Source organism: Chrysemys picta, chromosome 10 (genome assembly GCF_011386835.1).
Source record: "Chrysemys picta bellii isolate R12L10 chromosome 10, ASM1138683v2, whole genome shotgun sequence".
NCBI classification, from domain to species: Eukaryota; Metazoa; Chordata; order Testudines; family Emydidae; genus Chrysemys; species Chrysemys picta.
In genome coordinates, this window is record NC_088800.1 from 66,591,782 (window position 1) to 66,615,632 (window position 23,851).

The 23,851-nt window shown below is 36.7% G+C and overlaps 1 protein-coding gene across 10 annotated transcripts in view; it reads right to left on the reverse strand.

The window, feature by feature from the left end:
- The window catches only part of MRTFB (myocardin related transcription factor B), a 175,344-nt gene that overhangs the window by 66,582 nt on the left and 84,911 nt on the right, over positions 1 to 23,851 (reverse strand). For 2 of the 10 annotated variants that reach the window (XM_065558863.1, XM_024109471.3), the window contains exon 1: positions 7,641 to 8,208. The exons of 6 other annotated variants lie outside the window; for them this stretch is intronic. In XM_065558863.1, the coding sequence (XP_065414935.1) occupies positions 7,641 to 7,794 (154 nt within the window). In that variant the 5' untranslated portion in view covers positions 7,795 to 8,208. Of the gene's footprint in view, positions 1 to 7,640; positions 8,209 to 23,851 lie in introns of those variants that run through there. 2 more of the 10 variants (XM_005306754.5, XM_024109470.3) reach the window with 2 other exon arrangements.

A 23,851-nucleotide genomic window follows, 5' to 3' on the forward strand; every position in this document is an offset into this window, starting at 1 on the left:
AATTCCTTACAATCAGAATGTCAGATCCTCAACTGGTTTAAAAATCAGAATAGGTCTGTCTATTGACTTCAGTGGTTTTGTGCAGCTTTTCACCAGGTGAGGATCTATTCCACAGAGGCTAGAGTTCCGACTATTAATTCATTTAGTGTTAGCATATCAAGAAGTCTCTACATCTACAGAAAAAAGGAATAAAGAAGATGGTGTGTAGGGAGGAAGGGGTTCTCTGGCAACCACATATGTAACAGAATGTACCTTACTGTTCTGAGATATATTTCAGTCTAGTTGTGGATTACATAAAAGTAGTTTAATTGCACTCCATCTTCCAACAGGGAATATTGTTAAGCGTTCACATACTGTAAGATTCAAAGGGGGGCAAAAGGTTAAGAATGAACAGCAACAATGGAAAAAGGCCCTGCAGCATGTCATTGAATGCCTTGCTGTTTGAATACATGGAGGCAAGCATATATAAAGAAGCAAATTTATAATCATCAATACGTCACATCGCATTTTATATATGGTCTACTGAAGAGTGACAAATTCATTTGTCTTATTTCTGGAGTAATGATAATTGTGTGAAAGGTAGAACTGATGAAAATACAGGGTATGGTATTATTAAAGCATCTTAAGTAAATACACCATTATCAAAGTCAAGATAAATGATATTCAGCTGCTGTGGTATTCATGGGATGAATTGGTAATTTGTATGCTATGGAAAAGGTGTCTCCAAGTAGTCATATGTAATCAAAAGAACTGGAATGTAAAGAGGCCAAAAATAAATTGATAGCTGTCCTGTAGGAACAATGCTATCTATACTGATTGACAGGCTTTCATCACTGCTCCTTGTCTTGAACAAAACCAGAGCTCACATTGTGCATAGTAATCCTAGCACTAATTCCAAATCCTATGAATTTCAGATAGAACATACACCGTTTGTTTGTTTTTTAAAGTAGGTGTTATGAAATGAGATATCCAAATGGCTGTTGAAAGTTCAGGCTGTTTAGGGGATTTGTTATAAAAACTGTAAATCTCTGGGAAAGGACTAGTAAAATAATGTATAAACCTCTCAAATGATTACACCTGGGGAAAAGGCAAAAATAAAATAATGTCGCTAGAAAAATATATGTTTTAAATGCTCTCTGTACTATTTTCTAATTATTTCTCCCAAAGTTAAAACACTGCAGATATTAGCTGTTTAGATAAGAACATGGATGATGTTGGGAAAATGGCATTTCCAGCATTCTGCCTTGGAAATTAACAAGAGTTCTGACAACTCTGCCGCTAGCTGCGGCTCTGGCTGCCATGGAAACAGACAGCGCTGAAAACGGGACAGATTCCTTTAAACTAATTGCTGTTCCACAAAGTCTGTGGTGGGTTTTTTGTTTTTTTGTGAAACAGCAATTAGTTTAAAGCAACTTGTCCTGCTCTTGGTGAGCCAAAGTCTCTCTAGGATGCTGAGCATGAAATATAGAGCCACAGTAACAATGGACACAAAAGATTCTCTGGATAGATCTATCACTTCTAAAGAACAGGACTGAGATACTTTTTTAAAGTAACAATATACCTGTAACTGTAGTTATTTGACATTGTGACTTTGAAATATAAGACACAATCAGAGAGTAAAGTCACAATAAAGCAGCACAAAATAGTGTATCAAGAGCTAAGTGAATGATATAACTGAATACTGTACTCTAGACATAAAGTATGGCATGCCTAGAATACTAACGCCAGAGGTTCAAATCCAAGGAAGGTCACTTTATCTTTCCTAACTACATAAATGGAGCAACAGTTAGTTAATTATAAAGTGCATATTTTGACTACATAAAAAAAAACAAGGTCCTGTTTGCTCTGCATGGACTTTAAAGATTCCATGGCACTTTCCTAAAGAGAAGGGAATTATACCAAAATGCTGTAATTGCGACCCTCCATCTCCAAGGAATGTGCATTTCAATGGTGTGGTACCATATTTATATAGTTATAAAATACTTTGGAATTAAATATTAGAAATGTTAGGAATTTTCAGAAAATGTTTAATTGCAGGATATATTAAACTGAAAATTCAAAATGTAAAAATTAGGATGTTTTGGAGAGTAGCTATTCTTTCTGCTATTTATTATTCACTGTTGAGGCTTGCGAAGGATTATGGAATATGTTGTTTCCTCACTCTGTATTACTCATCCTGTATGTTTCCAAAGTTACAAATTTGATGATCACATTGTGTTCTTTTGGTTTCCATAGCATTCACAAATTGACGATAACACCGTATTCTTTTGGTTTCCATTGCAGAAAGAGTGAATCCATTATAACAGAAGTGTTAAGCTGCCTGTGATCTGGGGGAAGTGCCTAGAGATGAACTGCATAGGATTTCACAGGCAAAACTTAAATGTAATAAAGGTTTTTGTTTTCACTTCCTGTCTATTAGAAGAAGTAAATAAATAATATCTGAAATGATATTTAATATAATAAAAATCACTAATTCACTATGAAGTAGAAAGTTGCCATCTTAGTTTGCTGACAGTTTGTGACAAAGGAAGTTCAACTCAGCACAAGAATACATTAATAGGCTCGAAATCAGACTTTTATGTGTGTTAAGGTAATTTAAATTATTAGAATCAGAGTTCTGTATAGAGTTCTTTATTATTATTATTATTAAATTAATATATACGTTGCTTATCCATTTTACACAAAGTTCCTTTTCCGGTAAATAACAGAACATACTTCAAAACCAGTTGGAAATGTCTAGAGCCTTTTATGCATTCACATTCTGAGGAGCGTGTCCTTTCTTCCTTTTAGTTTCATCAGCTGAAAAGTGTAGTGAATAAGTGCAAACAGTTGGAATTTACACTGTTGAGTGCTTTGCAGAGCTTACAGAATCTCTATGCATGATACAGTAGTTCCCTAGAAACTTTTCAGGATTCTTGAAAGAAATTCTGAAAAACCCTGCAGGAACCCATAAACCCCTGGAAACTGTACCACAGAGATTGCAGGCTTTTGTATGTCAGCCAACATCACTGTGTAAGTGTCTCCAGAGGAAGCGCTCCATTGCATGCAGGTAGAAAACAAAAAGGTACACTGAAAGGAAAATCATTTAAAGGCAATTTTTCTGACATTAAAAAAAAAAAACCTATTAGACAATATAACTCAGAAGGTCTATCATGTCTTTCATCAATAACTGAGGAACGGGACAATCTGTGTCATATATTATTGCTATGGAGCATTTATTGCTTGGAAACAAGTCAGGACATAAATTTATCTTCAAATTTAGGTTGTTAGAATCCCTGCTGCAAGGACTGTTCTAGATATGAAATCTAAACTTCTCACAATTTTTTCCAAATTTATATAATGAGAAAATAATCTTCATCTGCTTTGTGTGGAGAGAGAAGAGAAATTAATGTTTAAAAACCCCCAAAGGTTTTGTGAAATTCTGTACAGACATATAAGCAAAAATTATGCTTTCTAAATTTCTGGGTATTTTTCTAACCATTTGATAAACAGTTGCTGAGACTTTCTTTCTTTTTAAAAAAATTCATTCACACGTCCTCATGTAGGCTTAAGGTCCAGAGAGGAAGGATGGTCTTGTGGTTAAGGTACTGGACTGGAACTCATCAAACCTGGGTTCAACTTCCAAATCTACCAGACTTACTCCCTGACACATCGCTGTGGCTTTAATCCCACAAAGACTCATGTAAACATGATTAATTTTATGCACAGTAATCTTGATTTAGCAAAGTACTTAAGCATGTGCTTACCTTTAAAATCAATGGGACTTAACCATGTGCTTGAAGTTACTTACATACTAAAGTGATTGCTGAAGAAGAACAGTTTCCTGAATCAGGTCCTGTGAGTAGTCCCACTGTCTTAAATGGGATTACTCACAGTGCATAGAGTTAAGCACATTCATAAATCTTTGCAGGACTGGGGCTCTGAACTCTCTGTTCTTTAAATGTGAATAATACTATTTTCCTTTTCTTCTACCTTTTCTCTTGTGTCTATTTAGATTGTAAATTCTTCAGGGCAAGAACTGTCTCTTATTTCTGAGTATGCATATTGGGTCCTGACCTCAGCTGAGCCTTGTAGGTACTACTGTAATATAAATATGCTATTCTACAATAGAAGAATCTAGGATCAAATTTGCAAAAGCACTTAAGACATTTAGGAACTTAACTCCCATTGACTTATAATGGGACTTAAGTTTCTAAGGGTACATTTTCACTACCCACCGGATCGGCGGGTAGTAATCGATCTATCATCTTGTCTAGACGCGATAAATCAATCCCCGAACACGCTCCCCGTCGACTCCGGAACTCTACTAGAGCGAGAGGCGGTAGCGGAGTCGATGGGGGAGCTGCGGCTGTCAATCCCGCGCCGTGAGGACCCGAGGTAAATCGATCTAAGATACGTCGACTTCAGCTATGCTATTCACGTAGCTGAAGTTGCGTATCTTAGATCGATCCCCACCCCCCCAGTGTAGACCAGACCTTTGTGACTTAAGCACTTCTGACATTTTTGAAAAGGTTGTTGAAATACAATTATAAGATTAGATATTACCATAAAATTACACTAACAGTTTTAAAAGATTTCTTGTTTGTTAATACAGTGAAAATTTCTAGCCAACTCTACATGTAGAATATAGATCTTGAATTCTTTTCACTGAAAATGGATGGAAAGCAAAATAGTCCTGCCTGAGGTTGTTTACAGGAAAGTAGGGTAGTTAGAATTTCCTCCCTCTGGTCTGCAACAGGAAGTTATGAAATGTACCTTGTAAGGTGTTTATTATTGTAAGCAAAAAAACAATTTCATCATCTAAACTCCTAATGCCCTTTATTTTAAACAGTAGCCTTTTTAAATTAGTGTGGGTTTCATTTTCATTGTAATTTTTAACACTCAGCAACAGAAACGTTTTTTTTCTTATAAAGGATAACTAATCAAAAAGGGAGAAGTTTACAATATTCTTGATTAGTGGGAAATTAACTTTACTGTGCAGGGGTTTTAAATTCAGCATGCTTAAGCAAAACACATTAGGACCTTCAAAAGGTTATCATCATCTAGAATTACAATAAAACACCTAACCAATACTGGATTGCCAGCAGAATTCTACTTTCTTCATTCTTGAGTTTTCCTGTGAAAATCGCCATGGATCTCACCATTAGTGAATACCATCTGTAAAATCACCCATCCAAAATGATTTCAAGGTAAAGGATGGTGAAAGTAGCTAAATCTTTATTTCAATAGGAGAGTAATCATTAAAATTTCAAATAATCTTATTTTAGAAAATCCTGTTCTACCAAATATAGTTCAAATAAATGATTTACAGTGTCATTTACATAAAAAATAATATAGAACTATATATCTGAACTACATACATTAGTATAGCCCTTAAAATGTTCTGGTGACATTATATATTACAACAACAAAGCTGAACCTTTTTGTTTGTGTCACTAGAACATCAAGGCAGATTTGCAATCTAGTATACATGGCATCCTAAACCACATTAATAAATCTGAAATTTCCTTCATTGTTCAGTAATTAATGTCAAAGAATGAAATAAAATTAATAAGTTATTTTTTTCTTTACTATACTTATGTACCTTTTAGTGCGCAATTCATTTTAAAATTCAAGATGTCAAGTGGCAAAAATTTGTAGGGGGAAGGAAGGCAAATACACAAGGCTGCTGAAAAAATCCAGAAAAAGAAAGAAAAAGAGGTTGGGGGAAACCTCAATTTTCAACCACATTAATATGAAATAATGTAATCCCCAAGACATACATAAGTTTAGGCTATTGCAGGATTCAATACTTGTGGTTTGTCACCACTCTGATGGAATTACAACCTTGTAATGTACAGCTGGAGTACATTATTCTATATATCATGTGCAGTTCTGGTGCAGTCTGTTTTAAAATATATAACAAAGAATGTTAATTACATGGTTATTTATTAACCCATTCCACTCTTCTGTTTATTGGTTCTTTCACTGCTTTCTTCTCTTCGTCCCCTTTATTTCCTCATGTTATAGCTCTCTTTTCTTCCCCATCTTTTCTGTTACAATACGTATTTTTTCTCTACCCTTCAAGTTCCGCTGCCTTTTCTCCTTAGTCCCTATTTCCCCACTGCAGGTTTTCTATTGAGCTTTGATTACTTTAACTGAGTTTGGAGTTGCAAGAAGCCTGTAATTGTGATGATACACATTATGGCAAGAAAATGTACCCGCTGTCTTTTTTATTACTGCATTGATATTGGCTGCCTTCTACAGTAGAAGGGGCAGAATTGTTATGCTCTCAGCTACAAGTATTTACCCACACAGACATTGAACACTTCTTTCTATCTTGGTGTTTTTCCACATGTCAACGAAAAGTAGTCTGTCTTTAAAAGCAACAAATAATATAAAATATGTTTTCTCCTTGGTCATATCTAGAGCTGGTTGAAAAGTTTCAATATTTTTGTTTAGGAAAAACTAGCAAGAATGTTCTGATCTGGTCTAGTAATAACCTCAATGCAATTTTCCCTTCCTAAAATTTACCAATATATTTTAGATCCTTATGCTTACATTATTTCAATTCAGAAGGGAGAGTTTCCTGAAGGGACAAAATGTCAGTTCTATCTCACAAGAACCAAGGTGAGCACTCTAGCTCAACTACAGATCATCCAGAGAGGCCAGTGGTATGAGGAAGGCCAATGCAAGAAGGCATATGGGGGAGAAGAAATTTTGTCTACTAAAAAAGAGAAGGTTTTTTTGCTGCCTGGGTAGGGTAAATGTTGTTGGAGTTTCAGTTGCAAAGGACTACAAGTTATGTTGAGGATGACAGCATCTGAAATTGAGGAGCTGTGCTCTAGGCAGTGGGGCTCTATCAGCCTCTTCCTCCTCCTTCCGTATGATCCAGTTATCTCCAAGTACATCAGGGAACTGGGCACCAGCAGTCTCTTGGCAAAATTTCCGCTACAGCCCAATGAATGATACTAAGAAAACTACTCAAGATACATATGAGGTGGCAATTATAATAGTTGTCAGTACTGAATGATAATACTATATGCCGCAGTAGATTGCTGGACTGTTACAAGCTAATTCATGTTAATGTTGCTTTGCCAATTAACTGCACAGTGTGCAGAACCATTTAAAAAACAATGCAAGCTTAGATTCCCAATATGTAGCTGAAAAACAAATTTAAAACAAAATTATAAAACAGGAAAAAAAGCAAACTGTGTAAACAGGCAGCAGTAAGGAGAAAGCAACAGCATCCCTTGCTAAAAATGAGGAAGACACACATCGTTGTTTAAAAATCCTTAGTTCTATTCTCTTTAGTTAAAGGCAATTTGTGAAATCCTTTCAGGGCACATTTCAACATGTGCCAGGAACTGAACAAATGCATTTGGGTATCACTCTGAAATGATCACTTACTACTAAATTTCCTTTAGAACTTAATTACTGTTCAGCCATTAGCATTTAATTGAGAGCTACTTAATAAAATAAATAATAATGAACCTGGCCCTTTAAAAGATCTGAAAAGGGAACAGAGTATTTACATGCATGCATAAAAAAAAGGTAGAGAATTTTAGAGCAGGCACTTACAGACTGAATCTACTGTGGTATGTCTGCATTTTTTTGCCCCCCCCCCCCCCCCCCCCCCGCCCAAACAGCAGGTAACTGACCTTCCTTGAGACTTTTCTGGCTGTTCACCTCAAGACATTCCTTTTCTTTCAATGTCTCAATAGCTCCAGTAGGTAAAATCTCTGGAAAGCCCTGTTGCTGCTTCTTGGAGCTATCGATCATGATGAGACTCCTTTGAATGGCAACATCCAACATAGGAAAAAGCCCAACTTGCTATCCAGCAGTACACTGTTCAGGATACTCTGCTCCCCGCTTCCTTCTCACAGTAATTGAGCAATTATGTCTTTAAGCAGCTGAAAGCAGCCATTACTCTTTACTTCCCAGTCTGACCTACAAATACACTCAATCTGCTTGAAGCCCTTAACTCTCTTCCAGACAGGGAAACAGAGCGTCTGAAGCACAACTCCCAAATCCCACCCCCTTTCCCAGACAACCACTCTCCTTTCCCTTTTAGCTATCCTGGCTTCCTCCGTACTTTTATGTTTCAGTATGCAGCTTGATCATCAGAATCATCTGACAAACACTGAGTCAAGCAGTTAAAAATAAATCCAGCAGTTGCTGAAGGAGCAGCCTTTGCTGATACCTAAGACAAATAGTTGCTGTGGTCTCTCTTTCTAAACACTGCTGGAGGCTGTGGAACTATTACTCATTAAGTTTAATCAGTAAACAAACAGCTGTATATAAAGAAAATTATGTAAAGAATAAAGCAGGTCCTATTTTGCAAAAGCATATTTACTCAGCATAGCTGCAAATCTTAAAAACAAGGGACAATTTGAAAGCAACTGATTCATGTGATACTGTTCACGTTACAAAATGTACATATACTACCTTTGCTACACACAGATCTTACTCCCTGTAATGAATTTTTAAAACTGCAGATTTCTATTTTTTCCTTTTGCATTACACTCATGAGGCAGTAACTTTTCTTCTTGTTTCCAGCAGTCAGTCCAGAGCATTTCCTTCTTCTGATTTCCCATTCTCACCAGCATGAACCTTTTTATCTTTTATATTAGTCACCAACATACCTTTTCAGTGTCAACCAGGAGGCTGAAGTAGTTTTTCTTCAGGCTCCCTGGAATTCTTTGGCAGCACCAGGACTTGATTTTTGTGGTAATGGCAAACTTATTCTGCTGCAAATATGAGTAAACCCTATGATATTTTGCAGTAATGATGTGTGTTCTCAGTTTATTGTTGGCTGCAAAATTCCACTGAACTGCAATCCTCTTGTGTGCATGTGTTTTAATACAGCATATATCCTTAAATGTGTAGATGACCAGCTTAAGCAAAGTTATATTTTACAGCTGTGATTTTCAATACAAGGCTAAAGGACAAACATTTATTTAAAAAAAAATATGGTCAGGATCACTTAAATGTTAAGAGGCTTAGTCGTAAGACCTTGCAATATTTCCTAAACATACCTTTAATTCTATGAACAACTTTTGCCTGTCACATAACAAAAGAGTATACAATTGAAAGAGTACTTGTATGTTCATAAATCAGGTTAAGATTTTTGTCATGGTTATTTTTAGTAAAAGTCACGGACAGGTCCTGGGCAATAAATAAAATATCACGGAAGCCCACGACCTGTCTGTAACTTTTACTAAAAATAACTGGGAGTAGGAAACAGGAGGGGCAGCTGACTGCCTAGGGGGACCGAAGCCTGAGCCCCACAGGGAAGGGTGGGGGCTGACAACTCCAGCCCCTGCCACAGTGGCTGCAGCGGGGGCTGAAGCTGAAGAAGTCATGGAGGTTCATTAAAGTCAGGAATCTATGACCTCTGTGACCAAACTGTATCCTTATTCATAAACTAAGGTGTTTTGATCTATGTGCTAATGTGAGCACAAAATACTTTCCCTATATCTTTGGTGACTCCATTCTGTGCATTAAAAATGAATATTCAAGTGCAATGCTCAAACAGGTATCTAAAATTCCCTTTACTAAGTGTACCAATCAAGAATTTGGTCTTCTGTAACTATTTCTATGTATCTATAATGTACCTCTACCTTACCACATGTTCAAAAGGAATTTTTTTGATTATTAACCAGTCTGCCTAGAAAATTTTCCACTTATATATAATTTTGGGCAACATTTTCAAGTGGGTACCCCTCCTTTTCAATGGACACAATTTACAACTGCAATTAAACTATGGGTGAAAATATGAATATTTGCACCTCTAACCACCTGACTGCAGGCACAAGTTGTATATTTAAGTAGTCTGAATTGTGCCAACAATTCATTCGAGTGTATTTTATGGGCACAATTCCCATCCTCATCAAGGGAGGCTAGCACTTCAGCTCTTTGAAAAACTACTTCTTTATGTATTTCTTTTCCCTCGTTCTTTAATATTAAGAATGTCTGAAAGAATATTTGATCTTTTAAGGATTTATTAAGTTCTGATGGGTAATACTGAAAGCCACAGTTCTCTGTTTGCAGCACCACAACTAACTTTTGAAATGATTTTGATGTAATGACTAGAGAATTAACTTTATGTGTCAAATAAGGAGGATGAGTTAACCAGTCTGTTTTCACAGGAAAATAAAATACAGAAAATATATAACCTATCACATTTAATTTTAAATAGAATAGCATAGGCTGCAAAGTTTTTCAACAATATTTAAGAAGATTTTAAATATTTTGCTGTTTACTATATCAAGAAGTATTTAAAAATTATTTGGTATGCAAGACATCTTGAAGTATTGACAATTCTCTTTGGCGCTAACCGTGCAAGCACAAGTGTAAGTTTTCTCACAAGTAGGCCCATTGACTTCAAAGTTATGGAAATGTGTGTTTTCAGAAACTGGCATAATATGAACATTTTGAGTTTTAAAGTTACTATATATGCCACAGGAGAAAAGGTTACTTTTTCTTAATTTTGTTTTTCAAGTCTTCTTATGTTAAGCCAAAAGAATGGACATTGTCCACTTTTCTTATCCTCTCATCACAATACAAAAATGAGAGAATTGGACCTCTTGAATACTAAGGTGCAGGTAAGGCAAATATGCAATGTCTTCTTAATGCTAAAGCCTTTTCCATTCTCCTTACTAACTGCAGGATGCAAAGAGGGTAAGGAGATTTCCTAACTAAAGTGAAAATTTGAAAGGATCTTAGATTTAAAATGTGGAATAGCTTTAATGAGCAGTTTGTATTGGAGGTAAATTAACTAAAGCTACATGCCTAAGAGTGCTGTAATTCTCCCCACTCTCCTAGCTGATCAAATGGCCATCTTTTGCATCAAAGAATCTTTCTAACAAACTCAGAGAACTGTATTCAGGCCCAGGTTCATCTCCCAGTGAGACAGAGGGAACCTCATTCTGAAGTGCTGCTAGCTACTCTAAAACAAAACAAAACAAAACCCTCAATATGTGGGGTGAGATCCCACAGACCCTAACTTATGTCTAATGATGGAGCACTTCAGTCTGAAACCACAAGAACTGTCCACAATTGGGCAGCACAATGATTTCACTTTTCTTTTTTTGCAAAAGAGTTGAAGACTTTTCCACATACTATAACAAACTTATGATGTAGATTTTTTTTATTGGAAATTGAAAAGAGTAGTAATCACCTTGCCTTTTCAGGAAAACCTGAAATGCTGTAAGACACAGCGGAGTGCAGACTCCTGACCTAAAAGATCTTTTTGGAGAATAAGCCAAAATAGGGAAGCTATTGACATGGCAAGGACTTCATGATGAATGAGTTTGGCACAATTCAGATGAATAGCAAAGTCCTTTCCCTTCACTATCTTCTTCAGTATTCTTCCTTAGATAGGAAGCAGATGGAAAATAGAGACCAGGTCAAAATTTCATACATAAGAGGATATAAACGTGTAGAGACTTCAAGACTACTGAAAAACATTATTATCTTGGCATTTGACAGTTGGAAACCCTATCAATCAACCACCAGTCTTAAGAAAAATGGGTCCATCTTGGAGACAGAATTAATTCTTTATGTTTTTAAGGATCAAAAAATATAATTAGCTCATATAGGACAAGCACAGAAAAGAATGTCACTAGTTATTTCAGAGACAAAAGGCATCATAATTATGTGCATCATAATTGTTTTTAAGCTGGTTCTGCCCTCTAAAAATCTGATGTTTACAAACTGCTTACAATAGATGATATATGTCTATTTTAAATGACATTTTGCTTAAATCCATAATATATAAGATCATATTCATTTGTGCTGTAATACATCTGATTTCATACTAATTTTAACTGTGCAAAAAAACAAAAACAAAAAAACCTTACTATGCAAGAAGTCCTGCATAAATCAACTCAATTTTCCCATTGCCTTAGTCCAAACACTTATTACGCATGAGAAAAATTATACTGCTGAGAAGCTAGGCACAGCCAAAAAAGGACTTCCAGGCAAGAAGAATACAAACATTGCTCAAGGGACCTATATGAAAATTTGGCAAGGTCAATATATTCTTACACAGTTACAGATACACCAGACTATTATTTTACAGATTCTTTGTTGCTATAAAATACAATAAAATAGTGAGCAAATTATTAATTAAACTGAGTTGATAACAGAGTAACCGAAGATACAAACAAAAAAGATTTAGGGGGAAATTATATGTTTTGTATGTTAAAAAAGTGGGGTTTTTAAATACCATTTTGATCCTGAAACAATTCCAAAATGATTCAGAGAACAGACTCAGATCAAATACAAACATGATTAACAAGAAAATCTACCATGAAAAATACTAGAGGGTGATCACTTGAACTTCATATGTCACAAAAGAGAAGACATTAGCACTGGGAACACAGGGAGGTAGCAAGCAAATGATTAAGGAATCCTGAAGACTGCATGTAGATCTCTGAAAACTGGAATGAAGATGAAAGCAAAGGAGATAAAGTAGAGAGAGGAAGATAGGAGGAAGGAACAAGATAAGAAGGCCAGTATTACTGGGAAGACTGCAATCAGATGTTCCTCTCTACTGTTATCCTTATTCAAAGTTTGGAAATATGACAGTTTATACATCAATACTTTCATGTGCCTGTTGTAAAAATTATATCTTTTACTATATATTGCTATATTAAAGTGACATATTAAAGGAGTTATGATCTCAAACCTGACAAATATTTTAATTGTTATATTCTCTTGGAGAACACTGTTCCAATACTATACACATATTTTTAACTGCATGTCACTGACAAGAATTTTTAAAGGCATTTTTGTGGGTGCCACAAAAATAATGCACAACCTGGCTATATTTGCCATTGGCAGTTGTAATTAACTACTTCAGAACTACGTACAATTCTGCAGACATCTTCATTGAAAATAATGCACAAACATAGAGCTTAGAAATACAGTGAGACTAATACTCTGCAACCATTAAAAGACAGCTAAGACATAAAATAATTTCCTAATATTATTTTTCCATATAAGTAAATGCTGTAGTTGCCACAGGGATGTTCTACCACCATAAGTACATGGAAAGGTAGAAAATACATGAAAAAACCTTTTCTGTTATGATGCGGATAAAAGATTGATAATGCTGCATTAGATAATTTGGGCATTCTAATGCAAGGAACAGTTTGTCCAGCTATACCAAAAGAAGGACAGGAGGCACTTGATATGGATTTAATCAGGCCGCAACTTTATTATTAGATGTCTAGGATTACCCGGCAGATAAAACTGTATAGTGCAGGTAACCTCTGTTTATTCTTTAATTATCCGGGGAGGGGGCTTCCATGAGCTCCCCCTCTTTTTCCATCCAGGTCCCTCCAGCAAATCCATTGCCGGGACCTTAGCATCTCCCTCCCCTCCTTGTAGGAGAGGTAAGATGGGCTATAAGAAAGGGGGGTTGGTTCCCTGCCATTCCAACCATACGAGCCCCAAACCCCACGCCGTTCCGTTCCTTTAACCACACTTCCTTTTTAAGTCCTTTACCAGGCCATTTATCTGGTCACTGGATGCCTTCCCTATGAAGTACCTGGACTGGACATCCACCCCACACTTACCAAATAAGTTGCGACATATAGCCTACCACACTTTTGTGTTCACCATAATAGGTGTTCCCTAACACCCGCTGTGGAGAAGGCAAAAAAAAAAAAAAAAAAACACTTTACCAAAGCCAATGGTGGTGAGGGAAAAAATTCCTTCCCAGCCCCCCAAAGAGGAGTGACTAGCACAATGCCCACAGCAGGTTCAAACCCACCTGATAATCACACCTCAAGGGGAGGGAGGGTGGGTGCTGCCTTGCCTGCTGCATGGAGAAAGTGGTTTCCAACGCCAGAGCTTGCACCTTTAAAGCCTTCTGCCCTTACATTCCAAGGGGATGAGTCAGTGCTGCCAAGCTGACCAACACCACCTTTTTGCAGCAGTTTCTGACTTTGTTCTCCCCCCACCATAAAGCACTATTGTCTTCCTCTGGCAAGCCTGGAAAACGGCCCACCTGCTTTCTGTGCAGGGTGGTCATTCTCTTGAATTCCTACTAAGAGCTGAAGGTCACACCGTGTGTCATGAAAGATAATCTTCCCAAGATCTCAAATAAAGTCTTTGTTAACCTATAACCTTGAACATGAAGTAACACTTACCTAACTGAAGGCAGGCTCAGTATTTTGATTAACTGAGTGACCCACCAAGAAAATAGAAGTTTACCAATATTCCAACAAGTAAGCCTTTCCTGGATGGTACTTCAGGGAATGAAATCACCAAAAATAACAGCTTTGAGTAACTTACATGGCTACATGGAAAATCAAGTATTTTGAGGAAAATCATGGGTATTTGGGTGAATGTCCCACTACCACCTTAGTAAAATAAAATAATAGCTAAGCACTGTAGTGTATGAAACACACACATTTCTTAAAGCTATTATTACCATGTACAAATCAGATAAATTAAGCAAAATTAATTAATTAGGAGGTTATTAAACAGATCCACAAGGATTCAGAGGCAAGAACTTCACAAAGAAGAATAATTAAAACACCGCCAGTTAAGATATCATACTCAAATGTTAAAATTCATCTGCTAAATCAACACAACTCAACTAGATGGAAATTTGGTTTTGAATCATTAAACAGAAAAACAGATCATACTACTAATTTTAAAAGCTGCATTTGGAACTGTTAATACTGCAGCACACGCAGTATAAGTAATAGAGGGAGGAAGACAGAAGGAATGAATCTTATTAAGGCTCACAAGCTATTCTGTTTCATTATTTTTCCTTAAATGTCCACAAATGATTTCAGGAAGCGTCAGTTAGGGATGTTAAATGTTAGCACAATGTTGCAAAGTTCTTCTAATTATTTCAGGTACTAAACCTTGGGCTGTTTGCCAGTTTTGCTGACAATAGTAACATTTTAACATTAATTGTACTTCTCCTTCCCTATAAACCATCACGTTTTACTTAGTTATACACACAGTCTGTTGTAACAACAGACGTCATAGCGCATACATTTTTTTAAAGGTTTGTCAGTCTTTAATACTTATGAGATGACAATTCTGTCTTCAGATAGTTCTGGTAAAGTGATGTGCATAAAAATTCACAAAAGAGGAATATTTTCAAACTGAGCATGAACGCAAAAGCTAAATGAAATAGCAGTTAACACTCATTCCAATAGCATCAGTGCTGCATATTGTTTTGGAATGATTTCCTTTAAATCTCTGGGTTTTCAAATTCTTCATTTCCCAGATATACCCATGCTAGATGGATACAATTTGAAGGTCAGGCATGTCCTAATTTTTTTTAAAACTCTCTATTATAATATATAAATCAGTATTTCAAAGCAGTTATTATGTATACTATCATTAACAGCGTGTGCACACACATGCACATACAAAAACCCCAAACGCAATAAGGAGCAACCATTAAATAAAAAAGGCTTTGTTATTCAATACATGCTTCTGAACAATATTCAATGCAGCTGTATCATGACATTTTCTTAGGCACCTTCAGAATTTATAACACTTCCTAATATGCAAGAGACTAAAGAAGATTCCCACCACGACTTGCAAATGCCATGTTGGCATTTTATGATTTCCATTATACTTCAATAATATCTGTCTCCGAAGGCCATAGTTTTGACAGATAAAATGGCAACATGTACAGTTAGTTTGATTAATTTCATTTTTTTAAAAAAGACCTCCCACCAAAGGAAAGATTGCTTAGCCGAGATAAAGTCATGGATGAGGAGTTTTCTGACAATTCCACTGACTATTTTGGAGACTATGGGCATTTTACTTCGTTACATCTGTCTCTTTCTAAATGAAATCATGCAATGTATACTGTGCATTAGGACACAATATGGTATTATGGAGGCAGTCACTCCTCCATAGGTAAGTTTACACTCGTGTGTTTTTTACAAAACATTCACCAAACACTTGAAATAAAAGTAACTTTTTTGTACACAGAGGTCTTTGAACATTTTGTCTCTGTAGCTCTCCAATGCAGGAGTCGCATACCAGGTCTGCCTTGCTAGACATGGTGTAATACTCCTAAAGTGGAGATCTACTGATGCAGCTCCATTAACAAGAATATTGACTTACCTACATTCTGCTGTAATAGAGAGGAGACTAAAAAAAAAGTAGCATTAGTAGTATGCTAGTTACTGCTTTGCTCTTCAACTACTTTTACTTTAATTATAGCTCTGCTTTAACAGTTATGCAGTAAAACACAACCTAGGGAACCTATGTTATGAAAGCATATATACCAAATGCAAACAAAAAAAGACTGAAGTCTTTCAACTATTATACAATACTTGAAATGCTTTCTTTTCAGTTTATAAGGTCTCTTCATCCTTTAATTTACAAACTTTAAAGCGGATATCTTAACTTTGAAATAGCTAAGCAAGAGCGTAAGAGTTTGGGTCTGCACTAGATGTGTGGACATTTTAAACATCAGTAGCTTTCCTGGAGTTATTACAGTATGCACTACATACAGTTTTAAAAATTAACTTTATTCTGTTGTGATGTAACAAAGCTACTTTTTTCCCCACACTACAATAATAAAAACAGTGCACACACACTGTATATAATTAACACATGTACACTGTTTTCTCTACTATATATTCCGCTCTAATTTTCCTGCACTGTACAACAGTACAGTTCAGTTTTCCAGCATTTTGTAGGACTGTAGGGACAAAAAAGTACCATATCACAATAAAATCTCTTCATCTCTTCAACCCATTAAATGTAACCCTGTGACCACTAAAAGAATCCCTTCTATAAACTAACTTTCATCAGCTACACAACTATACCACTGCATTTGTCACTCGTTTTCAACAAGTGATTGTGTATAATACAGAGATCTGATCCTGCAAACACAATGCATATGAGTAGGCCCAGTGATTTCAATGGGACTACTCAAGTGAGTAATATTCTTCACATGCTTAAGAGTTAGCAAGATTAGTTCTAGTGCTCTGATAGGAGCTATGTGAATTCTGCAAAACAAGCAATCCTTGAGAGAGATTACAGATTTTTCTACATCAACAGATAATAAAAACTGAAGGGTTAACTCATTCATTTTACCTAGTCCTGTCTTCAAGAACCTCTTTTCCTAACTACTCTCTAGAAAATAAAATTTATTTAAAATAATTCTGTTTTCAAGTGTGTAGGGTACATCATTTTTTAAACAACATGATACCAAAATCGTACCACAAATTAGTTATAAACATAAAAAAGTGATGTGTATGTTACCAAATATTTTTCCAGCACTTTAAAAAAAGAAATTGATAAACTTAACATTTTCTATTTTTGTTTTGCTTGCCTTTTAAAAAAAAATGCATTGGTGCCTGAAATCAAAATGCTAATGCTACAGAAAGCAGGGTGGATTTGATTTAAATCAAATTGATTTAAATCACTAGTCAGGAAGACTCGATTCAATCATGGATTTCTACATAAAAGTGCATTCTTGTTGGTTGTTATAACCTTAATACATATTCTTCACAACTCAGAGATAGATGTAGTTTTCATTTTTAGAAGGTACACACTATACATTTTTAAAGTGATTTATTCTGAAAACTTTTCAGATTAGTTTTACAGCTATATCAGAAAATTAAAGATTGTTTGGTTATTTCATTTACCAAAGGTAATTGAAGCAGATAGTTCACCTCCCAATGACTTCATAAATATCTCCAATTCAACAGGTTAATCATTAATATTGAGGATTTTCTTGCCATGCTGTATTAGGAGGAGAACATCACCAGACAGACATTTACATTGTTTTATTTAACTAAAACAACAACCTTATGTATTCTGGATTTTTTTCTTCAACAGCAAACATATAATATTTTAACAAAACCAGCATATGAATTTTTGAATTTAGTTAAACATTCAAGTTTTTTAAAATCAGGTTTGTTTTTGTTAAAATTGTTTTTAATTAAAATAGTTAAATGAAATATTAAAAAAAAATTAAATCAACTATGTCAGCCAGGTCAACATGAGAAACTTAAACCTTTTGGCTTCTGCAGCTAACTCAGTCGTCTTCACCTTCATTTTCCTGTTTGTTCATAGTCTGGAAAAGAAAAACAAGCTTTCCTGCTTTTTCAGGTCCCAAACAATTTCTCAATTTGGAATGAATTAGTTCAAAGGAAGAAAATATTCTTTCTACACCAGCAGAATACGCTACTGCTGTTAAAAGTGAGATTATCACTTCAACAGTCTCTGAATCCAGGTGCTTAAGTGACTTCCACCAGTTCACTGGTGTGATTTTCTTTAAAACATCATCAGCAAACATATATTTCTTGAATAGTTCTTATTCCCAAACTGGGTCTCTTTTACGGCCTGCTGCCATTATAGGTTTTCCCTTCTAGTGAGAGAATGGTATGGTAGATCTCAAATCAATGAAGGCTACACTCAGTAAGACCTAAAGACTTCTGGAACATGCTGCTCAAACAGTTTCACTTTTCTTTCTACTGCTTGTCCCTCCCTTCTCATATTTATCTCCAGACTTCTTTCCTTGTCCAGATCTATTCTGCCCCCAACAATCTTCTAATCATTTAACTTTTTGAAAGTTTGCACTTTTAGAGAGAGGTAAGGGATTGACTCTGTGTACACAAATTTGCAGAGGGACAATAGGGTTGAGGTCTGTTATTTCTCACCTCTATATATTATTTATTTTAAAACATTTTTGCTGTTAACAAGTATGTTATCTCTGGAGACACAAATCCACAGTTTGAGAACTGAAAAACTAAGCATCTCTGATGGAATCTTCTAGACTGAGCACTGAGTCTCATTGGGTAGATAGAAAGATTAACCTAAATAATCTATACAGAAGCCCCTGGAACCCCGATTGGGTCCCTAATCCATGAACTACTGGAACTCATTTACAAAACTTTTCTTAAACATTACATGAATATATTGTCTCATATTATAAAATTAGAATTTATAATCCCTATTCCATGATGAGATATCTTTGAGCTATAATGTATCTTAATTAAAACAGTCTTTAGATAGGTTTTTTTCTTCAAAAAGCATTTTATCAAAAATATCTGATAATAAAAAAAATCCGAATTAAATTAAAAATAAATCTGATTTTTTTTATTTTTTTTTAAATAATTGATTTTTAATCCACCCTGACAGAAAGTATATCAAAGACACTGGCATATGTAGTAATGGAGTTGTATCGGCTCATACCAGCTGCAAAATTGACATGTCTACTAAGATCATATTCCTATTATTATATTTTTAGTACAGTGAACATTACCAATATCACAAACTAACTTTAAAAAAATTATAACTTTGTCCAGTGCATGTCATTTCAGTAAACAAGTATTTTAAACATGTTACAACACAACTTCAATATATACCCCATTTTAAAAAGTACAAGAAAATGTAACTGTTTGCACTTTTACAGTACAAATATAAAGTGTGTAATTAATTCATGGTTGCGGAAAACCAGCTGAGAGTTTACTCATATTGATGACCCTAAAGTTTAAACTACATTTGCATGCAAAATCTCTGAAGCAAGGAGAATGGAAGAGTGCAAATTATAGCACCTAGTCTGAAAGCACTCCCAATGAAAGCAGATATGCCACAATCCAGTAAAGCCATTTTATAACCTGGATGAGATAACACGATTCCAACAAAGGGCTTGCAATCCATGAACAAGTACCATCAACCTGCATCTCCAGAATTTCTAACAATACATGAGAACAGCACTTTTGCCAGTGCACTCACTGAACAGTTACAGTACTGCTGCTCACATGAAAAGAGCATGCTTAGATGCACCAATGAAATCATTATCTCAGAATAGGGCATGTGAGAGCACTGATGTGGTCAGCAAATTAGGTTAAACTTTATTTTAACTCTTAAACCTCCAAAAAATAAAACCTGTTTAGAGAGGCCATATTTTCAAATAGTGCAGAGCAGTTTTTCAAATGTACAGGACCAACAATTAGGACCAGAGTTTCAAAATAGATTAGCCACCGTTCAGGCACAAAGAAAAAGGCCAGCTTTCAAAAGCACTGAACAGCCAACAGCTCCCACTCTGACACTTATGACCAGATTTTCAAGAGAGCTCAGCACTCAATGTGCTATGGCCACTTGGACACTTATTTTGGTTCCTAAATGAGAACTAAGCTCTTTTAAAAATAAGGCCCATAATTATACAGATTCCAGTACCTGGAAAATTGTTATGTGAAGGGAATTTAAACTATGTAATATTTAAACTCCAGAAGATCTTTAGAAGATTCATTTTTTCTCTTATTAAAACACACACACACACACACACACACACACACACACACACTGCATTTACCAATTTCTTCCTCATGTGTGATACTTTTTAAGTGAAAAGCAACAGAGGGTCCTGTGGCACCTTTGAGACTAACAGAAGTACTGGGAGCATAAGCTTTCGTGGGTAAGAACCGAAGAAGTGAGGTTCTTACCCACGAAAGCTTATGCTCCCAGTACTTCTGTTAGTCTTAAAGGTGCCACAGGACCCTCTGTTGCTTTTTACAGATTCAGACTAACACGGCTACCCCTCTGATACTTTTTAAGTGGTACTTTGAGACCAATTTTCAAAATGAATTGGACTTCCAGGTCTACTCTGCCTCTTTAATAAATGTTTTCTAAAAGACTTAATATAGTTAAAGTGATATTATCAGACAAGCATTAAAACTTATTTAAAAATACATTTTCTTTCCTATTAATTTTATTGTTTAGGTTTTGGTAGCACTTTCAAAGCAGAAAATAAGACATTATATTTTGCCCGTAGGAACTCAATGATCTAAAGACCAGAAAGAGGTTAGAAGAATGGGATAAAATACATGTGAGGGCCAATGTTGTGTCTTGGCAAAAAAAAGGTTAATAAAGATTGTGTAGGGGTAAGAACAGATTTTTCTATGTTTATGCTGACTTCCAGTGAGGAAAGGATGTGGAACATCATTCACAGAAGTCAATCTATAGGCTTCTTGGTGAGACTTGGAGGTGAGGAGCCAGTGGCCAAGGTACGGGGAAAATGAAGAGACTATGATGCCTGATGTGAGCTGCTACCACTAAAAGTAGCTTGGTAAAGATTCGGGGGGGGGGGGGGGGGGGGGGGAGGGGGAAGTGTGGCTATGCCAAAGATCTGAGAAATCATCTGTGGACAGGATGAACGTCGACATGAAAGTAAACCGTCCTTCACATTGAGAGCTGTGAATCAAAGACGCTTTTCTAAAGATGAAATTATTGTTGCCAATGTGACCATGCAAAATTTGAGTTTGCGAATTAAGTGGTTGACATGGTGGAGGATTGATCTCCAACCACCCATCTTTTTGGGGATGAAGAAGTAGCCTGTCTATTGCTCCTCATTGCAATAAGGAATTCACCTCTTTAGCAAGAATACTGTCATGAGATTTGTCCAAGAAGAGAGAAAGGGCAGGGGGTTTTGGAGGAGGTAATATTGCAAACTCAATCGTATTGTCAGAGTGGATGGACATTCAGCACAAACTTGTCCATTGTTATCGTACTTCAGGTATCAATAAAAAATGCTAGACAAGCCCCATATGGAGTACTGGGTTTGGGAGATGTTGGGATCAATGGTTCGGGGCTCTCAAGCTCGAGTGGGGGAGGGATAGCACAGTGGTTTGAGCATTGGCCTGCTAAACCTAGGGTTGTGAGTTCAATCCTTGAGGGGGCCATTTAGGGATTTGGGGCAAAAATCTCTCTGGGGATTGGTCCTGCTTTAAGCAGGGGGTTGGACTAGATGACCTCCTGAGGTCCCTTCCAACCCTGATATTCTATGAAAAATATTGTCAGGTCAGGGTCTGGGATTAGGATGCCAAGGCTGGTGTGGAGGGCATAGGGAAGTGGGTCTTCTTAGTCCTTGGCTTTTTATGCAGTGGTTCGTAGGGTCTCTGATGGTAGAAGTGTTGGGCCCTATCTCTTCATGAGGTGGCTTGGTGATGAAACTTCCTCTTAGGGGCAGGTGTGTATATATCCAGCGATTGAAGGGTAGCCCTAGAGACCTTCCGGGTGTGTAGGGACTCATCCATCTTCTGCTTGAAGAGGTGAGATTCATCAAAGGGAAGTTAGAGGAAGAAGACTTAGTCCCATGATTATGAGAATGCTTCCTAACTTCCCAGCTAGGCCCCGCCATGGCGTCTGTTGGGATGGATACTCCAGCACTGGAGTTGAACTTTGCAGCAGGAGGCACACTCCTTGCTGATTGAGGCCAATGTACCGGGAGTATTCCCCAGCCTGGGTCCAATTGGAGTGTGATGGCCATCTCCATGAGATACTTGCAGAGTGCCCACCCTTCCAGGGTACGGCTGGAGAAGGACTGTCAAATGCACTGAGCCACAACATGAGCTTCTCCTAGGCAGCAGATCCAGTGTTGATGGTCATCACTGAACAAGAAGGTTCGTGGGCAGGAGGCACAGAGTTTGAAGCCTGGAGTTCTGCGCATAGTCTGGTACCTGAATGGGGCACAGAGGGGTGGGGATCCCCGTAACCTAATCTAACTTTAAAAGATTCTAAAAATATTAAAACTACTAAATCAAAATTAAGAACTATTAAAATTATGAACTATTTACAACAGATTAATATTGTTTTTCAGAACTATGTCAGAACTGATGACACTAAATGTTCCAACCTGGATCATGTGGTGGTGAGAAGGAACTGACGGGGTGGTCAGTTCGCTCTGCTGTTTATTGCCTCAGTCTGAGGCAAAAGGCAAGCCAGGGCGCATGCGCGGACCAATGGACACTATTTTCATATCCACTATTTTCATATCCTTTCATTTCAAGCTCATGGCGTGCATGCGTAACCCACAGTGGAATACAATAGAGACTGTCACTCAAAGAAGTGCTCATTGGATCAAAATTTCATATATAATGTTAAATAATACTTTTTCTTTAAAATTGTCACACATGGTTTGTTTCTAGTTATATGCCAAAGAAGGTTAACCAAACTGATTTCTTGTTATAATTTTAAGACTACATAAGCCTCTTACTGATTACAGATGTAAAGGCAAACAGACAGCCCAGCTGCAGAGAAATTCCACCCACCCATCTCAGCAGATGGGATCAGCAGTGAAGAGTGACAGCCCCAAGAGTGAGGTGGAAGACATTCGCTGAGGGCACCAACTAGTCCCCCAGCCCTTGGCATCTCTATGACCCACTGGCCAAACAGGGGGGAGGGATGCTGATTGGCCTGCATTCCCTAGCTCCAGGATTTAATCAGGAACATGGGTCACATGGAACTTCAGCTCCATTCCAATAGAGTGGTTTTGCACTCCTGAAGACTATTTTGTTTCATTTCATGTCCTACTTGCTCTATTGTTTTGATTTTTAAACAATGGGAAGGGAATCAACTGCAATTTTAACTGAAATAATTTTACGTTTGATATTTCCTCACTGTATCATATTAAACTGTCATGTCCTAAGGTAACTGCTGTTTGAGTATCTGTTCTGTTCCACCTGTGCCATTATTACAAGGCTAGTATCTGTATTATGTTAGATGTTTGGACTTGTGAATGGTGACCTGCCTCTTAAGAATTCTGTAAGGCTGCACAGATGGTGGAAGGTTAGCTTCAAGCTACTTTCACATCTGCCAACACTGAAATGCTACTGTACTGGCAACTCAAGATGGATTTGTGGCCTGCACTTTTTCAAGGAGCTGAGTTTTATCTGAACTGCCACGAATGAGTGTGTTTAGTGCAGAAGGTGTTCTAATAATTGACAGCAGAACTTCGAATCTCTGAAAAGGAATGTAGAGTGGATCACCTTTGTTAAAATGAACATGCATCTTCTTCCAAACAACTACTTTAATGTGCACAGTAGTCAGGACACAATCAGAATTATATGGAAGGCTACACTGAACA